The 5,632-nt window shown below is 49.6% G+C and overlaps 1 protein-coding gene across 1 annotated transcript in view; it reads left to right on the plus strand.

The window, feature by feature from the left end:
• COL9A1 (collagen type IX alpha 1 chain) overlaps positions 1-5,632 on the plus strand; it is a 94,712-nt gene that overhangs the window by 19,148 nt on the left and 69,932 nt on the right. The window contains exons 6-10 of the mRNA XM_013003728.2: positions 2,690-2,802; positions 3,449-3,469; positions 4,639-4,713; positions 4,998-5,033; positions 5,158-5,220. Coding sequence (XP_012859182.1) covers positions 2,690-2,802; positions 3,449-3,469; positions 4,639-4,713; positions 4,998-5,033; positions 5,158-5,220 — 308 coding nt within the window. The remainder of the gene's footprint in view (positions 1-2,689; positions 2,803-3,448; positions 3,470-4,638; positions 4,714-4,997; positions 5,034-5,157; positions 5,221-5,632) is intronic.

A 5,632-nucleotide genomic window follows, 5' to 3' on the forward strand; every position in this document is an offset into this window, starting at 1 on the left:
ACACTTCCAGAATTCCAGTTCTATGATGCGCTTGCTGTGTCCCCTGTGTAAATTGTTCAACCTGACTGCCTCCCCTCTTTTCTTCTGTTGTGTGAAGGAGCACCAAGTCTTTAGTAGTCTCTAAGGAAACGCTTCTTCTGTTCTTTCTTTCATTTTCCTTTCAAGAATTCTCCTGATGTTTTACAGAAAACCCAAATAAAATACCTCTTAAACCAACAAGACTACTTTGATTAAAAAAAAATTGATTTCCTAAAGGGCAAGATATTATGCAGTTTGAAGAATTCTTTTGGAGAATGCCAGTATACATCTATTGAATAATCAATAGCATGGGTTATACAGATATAATTCTTCTATAATTTATAGATTACTTTCCATCCTGAAGGAGCGCTGGTGTGTTGTTGAGTAAGCTTTGAACTGTAATCACAAGGTCAGTGGTTCAAACCCACAAAACACTCCCTGGGAAAAGGTCAGTCTATCTTGCTTCTATAAAAATTTACAACCTCAGAAAATCCATATAGGGTTGCTATGAGTCAGAATTGACTCTGTGGCAGTCCCCCTCCCCCCAATCCCAGCCAATATACATCCTGACTTAACTCATTTACTTTTTGAACTGCTTGATTCATTTTCCTGGATGTCTGTGTCTCCTAGAAAAACCTGGGAGGGGATAGAGGAGCAAGAGTAATGGGCAAAACCCCAGGACAGTCAGAATCACGTGGGAAGGGCTCCTCTGGAGGAAGGTGGAAGTTTAATGTACAGCCCCTCCTTGATTATCAACCCGGTTACATTCTAAAGACCAGGACTTTATGCAAAAGTCAGCATAAGACAAAAATGAAGGACGATTCTATCATCATATAACTGCCAATTACAACATTATATAATCCATTGAGAATCATGACCCAATCAAGTTGACACATAACCTTAACCTTCACAGATAACATTACTGCCAGACAATGCATTGTTAATGGGCAAAATAATCAGATAGATTTTAAAACTATTGTTGTAAATATAAAAAAGTTATATTGTGAGATAGTCAATAAATGAACTGTTTTATTTTGACATCTTTATAAAGTAAAAACTATCACTGAATGGATACTGCCTCATAGAAACCTGATATAAGATTTTCAAGGATGTAAATCTTTGCAGGAGCAGAAAGCCTCATCTTTTCCCCGAGGAACATCTGGTGGACTTGAACTGCCAACCTTGCAATGTTTACCTGACAGCTACCAGGGCTCCTTTTTCTGTATGGACAGAACTTATTCACTTATTCTTTCACCCACTTCCATTTTGATTTTCCATCCAGTATTCTCAACTTTGTAGTCTCTAAAAGGACAAGAGAGAGAGAGAGAGAGAGAGAGAAAGGATCTAATGTTATTCTAGGTCCACCAGATCAAGAATCCATTTGATAAATAGGTTGGAATGGAAATCGTGGTTGGATGAAAGCAAGGAAGCAATGTTCAGATTTAGAACTTGGATACTCGGTCAGAAATCTGCAAACTTTCAGAGAATCAAGAGATATAGATCGATGGATTTCATTTGAAATGCTAGCAAGAGCCTTAAGCATTGGACTGCTAACTGCAAAGTCAGCAGTTCAAAACCACCAGCTGCTCTGCAGGAGAAAGTTGAAGCTTTCGTCTCCCATAAAGATCTACTGTCTTGGAAACCCACAGGGGCCAGTTCTACCCTCTTCCATGGGGTCTCTGAGACTCAGATACTTCTTGATGGCAGTGAGTTTGGTGTAGAACATGGCGCCAGCCTTCCTGTGTGGTCTTTTTGTTTTGTTTGGCCTGTGTTAATGTGATGCTCTTTTCAGGTTCAAACCTGATAACCTTTCCCTTGCCTTTTCTTTCCTCTGGCCTTCTTTCTCCCTTCACCCTGGTTAAAATGTAAGGAAGGAACCTTCAGGATACACTTGGATTTCAAGGTTCCAGGAATTTCATGTCTCTTTACATAGCAAGGAAGAAAGGTGGAGCTTTCTACTCCTGTAAACAGTTACAGTCTCTGAAACCTATGGGGGGCGGGGGGACAGTTCTCCCTTGTCCTCTACGGTCACTATTGACTCAATGGCAGTGGGCATTTTTGTTGTGGTGGTTAGATAGCAAACAAGATTATAGAACACATTTAAACATTTTCTTTCTGTTTAAAATTTCCTTTTCGGAGTACAAGTTTCAGTCTCTGCACCTGTTGCCTTTCCAGTTTACATTGAAGTTGCAGCCATTCTGGGGGATGGCTTCCCTAAAACGCTGTTTTCCTCTGGGGCAGACTGCTCTTTTCTCCTGATCTTTGCCTGCTTGTCTCTCTGTTGCCACTCTTCTCCCATCTAAACCCTTGGAGCATGGATACTCAGTAGTTGGGCACAATCCAGACTCCAACACTTACTGGCTTGGACCTAGACACTTCCGTGTTCTCTCTGAACCTCCTTTTTAATAGACTGGCAAGGACCAGAAACAGAAGAAGGATCAGCGACAAGGGTTTGGTTTATGGTATGCTTCAGTAAGGTTGAGCTCAAGACATCTATAGCCAATGAGCAGAGAAACCTGGGTTTCCATAGAAAAATCATTTATTTCATTTTAATTTTTTTGGAAAATCATTTATTAAATGCAAAGCAAGAGCTCTGCATCATGGAACTCCACCAATGCTAGTTTGTCTGCAGTCGAGTTTTCTGTTAGACGACCTGCTTTTCCCTTCCAAGTGAACTTGAACTGTCTGCTCTCTCTCCAGTTTGAACTTCAGTGGATGCTGATCCATTGCGACCCTTTGCGACCCAGGAGGGAGACTTGCCACGAGCTCCCAGTCCGGATAACGGTGAGCCCCTTGTTTACCGGCAACGGCTGGTTTGGTTCGGTCTCACCTCTCCCCACCTACTGCCTTTCCTTCTAGTAGCTCTGCGAAGACCCTGCCCACGAGGCAGGTCTGTTAAAGAAGCATCTCGGGTGCTCGGTGCTCCCTTTGGGGGTTTACGAAGAAGACCTGGTGGGGTTTGGGGCGGAAGGTGGAGGGCGGGGAGGCGCAGAGCTGTGCTCTCCATCCAGCCGGCCGGCAAGGCCGTGGGGAAAGGGTTAAGAGGGACCAATGTCATTCTATCCGTCCTCTCCAGCCCCGTGAGCTCTCCTCCAATCCCCAGGACCCTGTCAGGGACCATTCAGAAGCAGGAGGGACCTACGCCTCCCTGGCCCTCTTGCCACTTCCTCCCTGGGGCACCTTCTGCTGAGGGGCAGCGTCACTTTCTGCGTGCGGCTGCTCGGGGAGGCTCGCGGGGCGGCGGGCAGCCGAGTGGGCCCGGGCAATTAGCCGAGGGCGGCGGCCATGGCCTGGACCACGCGGGGCGGCGGAGCCCTGGGGCTGAGGCTGCTGCTCTCGGCGCTCTGCCTGTGCGCGGCGCAAGTAAGTTGGGCGCGAGTCCGGGGGTGATGGGCGCCTTCTCACCTTCTGTCTGTGTTTTCTTCTCCAGCCCAGCCAGCCCACCGAACAGGTAAGCAGGGACGAGCAGTGTTGGCCTTTTTGATGAGCACCCCGGAAAGGGCCGGGGCGCTGCGGTGCGCGAGCTGTGGGCAGGCTCAGAGCATCCCGAGTCGAGCTTCCTGGCACCCAGGTGGCGCCTCACCTTAAACCGAGGGTCCCAGGTGACCCCTCACTCCCGGAAAGAGCACCTCCTTCACCACCCACCCGCCTTCACCACCGCTAAGGGCAATCTGGACAGGGATTCCCCCTTTCCTGTCACCTTCGCCCCAGCCCGCATGGTGGCCCGGCACCTTGAGGCCCGGGGGCCGCGCCCGGCAGCTGGGAGATCAGAGGCCCCTCTGCCTCAGGTCAAGTTCTCAGCATGTTCCCATTTTGGCACCTCCTTCCTCCCGGCGCTGGAGGAGGCCCGGAGGGGGCGGTTTGAGGTTTCACATACAAAGACCCCATTGTAACCTGTCTGGTCGTCTGGGTTTAGAAAAACAAAGTTTTCCTTGATGAAAGGATTTTTTTCTTTCTCTCCCTCTCTCTTTTTTTACACTCAGCGGAGGCGGGGTGGGGGTTAGGGGGTAGGGGGAAGCCTACATTCTCCAAGCACAAAGTTCAGAGTATTTCAGTCGGCCCGCATTGTCTCCGGCACCCGCAAAGCTGAGCTGTTTGCAAGGTCACGGTGGTGGGGTCAGTCTGAGAGGTGTAGTTTTGAGGTGAGGTTCGAAGATCTCACTGCAGGTAAATCTGAAAGGAGCTGGGTTTCACCTTTCCGAAACCTTTTATTTCATGACCGTTCCCTAGATTCTCCCAGACCCTAGGAGTTACAGAACCGCACCGTGAGGGAGTGCCTGTCCCTACTGGCCACACACTGACCTCCAGTTGCTGATTACATCGAACCCTGTTTTCAATTTTTGATCCCATCTTCCATTGTGTGGCCTTGTGACATCCCCCCTTGCCCCTGACTCCCTCCCGCCAGCTCAGGCCAGTTGATTCTGCCCTACTCCGTGGTATAGCCTCATGCAGAAAAACATGTCGGAGCTGAAACCCGACAAGTTTAATATCTGAGTTTCGATATCCAAGCCTGCCCACACTTGGAGGAAACATTACCCAGCGGAGGGGGTGCAGTGTGTGTGCTGAGCCCAGTCGCTGGTTGTCCAATTTGCTCATTAACCCCTGTGTGCTTTTTGCCAGAGAGGACCCCCAGGTGTGCAGGGCCCCCCAGGGCCTCCAGGACCCCCTGGAGTTCCGGGCATAGACGGTATCGATGTAAGTGTCTATCTCTACTCCGCCTCTCCTGCCCTTCTACCATTTCTCCGGCGTCTCAGCTAGTCACTAAGAGAGGGCTAGGTGTCCCCAGAAACGGCAAGATCTGTTTGCGTGAGCCTGGGTTTGGATCCCAGATGCATGGGGCCTTCAGCGTGCGAAGTAGATCTGTCCAGGGTTAGTTTAAGGTAGAACTTCGCTCTTTCACCTGACGGGAGTTCTTCCAGTAGGGGTCCCGGGTCCAGAGAGGCTCACTAACTTCTCTCGCCTTTCTTCTTTTGCTCCAGGGTGATCGAGGTCCAAAGGGTCCCCCGGGCCCCCCGGTAAGTTGATTGTGCAGTTGCGCAGTTTCGTTTCCCACCTTCTCTCCTTTACCCGAGTTCGAAGAGTCTCATCTTTGCATTTTTTTGTCTCTCCTATCCATCTGCCTCGGCTTCTCCCTCTGAGGGTCTTGCTGGAGAACCAGGAAAGCCGGGAGCTCCAGGCAAGCCTGGCACACCTGGCGCCGACGTGAGTACACGTATGTGTGTGTGTGTGTGTGTGTGTGTGTGAACAGGGTGATGACTCTTGGCTTTTGAGAGCCCCTAATGGAGCAGACCGCATGAGCGTCTGCAAAGGGGGCTGTTTCTTCTCAGAATCCATGATGATGGGGGGGACAGGGGTGGGAATCCTTTCTCTCAAAGTCTAAACTGCCAGTGACCACACGCTTAATCAGAGTCCTTCTGCGGGCGCGCCCAGAGGGTGCTGGGAGGTTGGGCGCTTGGGTGAGGCCCATGCTTCAGCTAGGGTGAGACCTACAGCAGGTGGTCTTTGCTCTTGAATGTTCACTGTCACCCACTGAATTAAGAAAAAGAATCTGCATGCAGATGAGGGGCAGAACTCAACGCAATCCCGAGGGAGAGGAAAACGAAAGGCATGTTCA

The sequence above is a fragment of the Echinops telfairi genome, unplaced genomic scaffold, assembly GCF_000313985.2.
Source record: "Echinops telfairi isolate 266 unplaced genomic scaffold, ASM31398v2 ScPeMD7_3533;HRSCAF=4204_0, whole genome shotgun sequence".
Taxonomy (NCBI): Eukaryota; Metazoa; Chordata; class Mammalia; order Afrosoricida; family Tenrecidae; genus Echinops; species Echinops telfairi.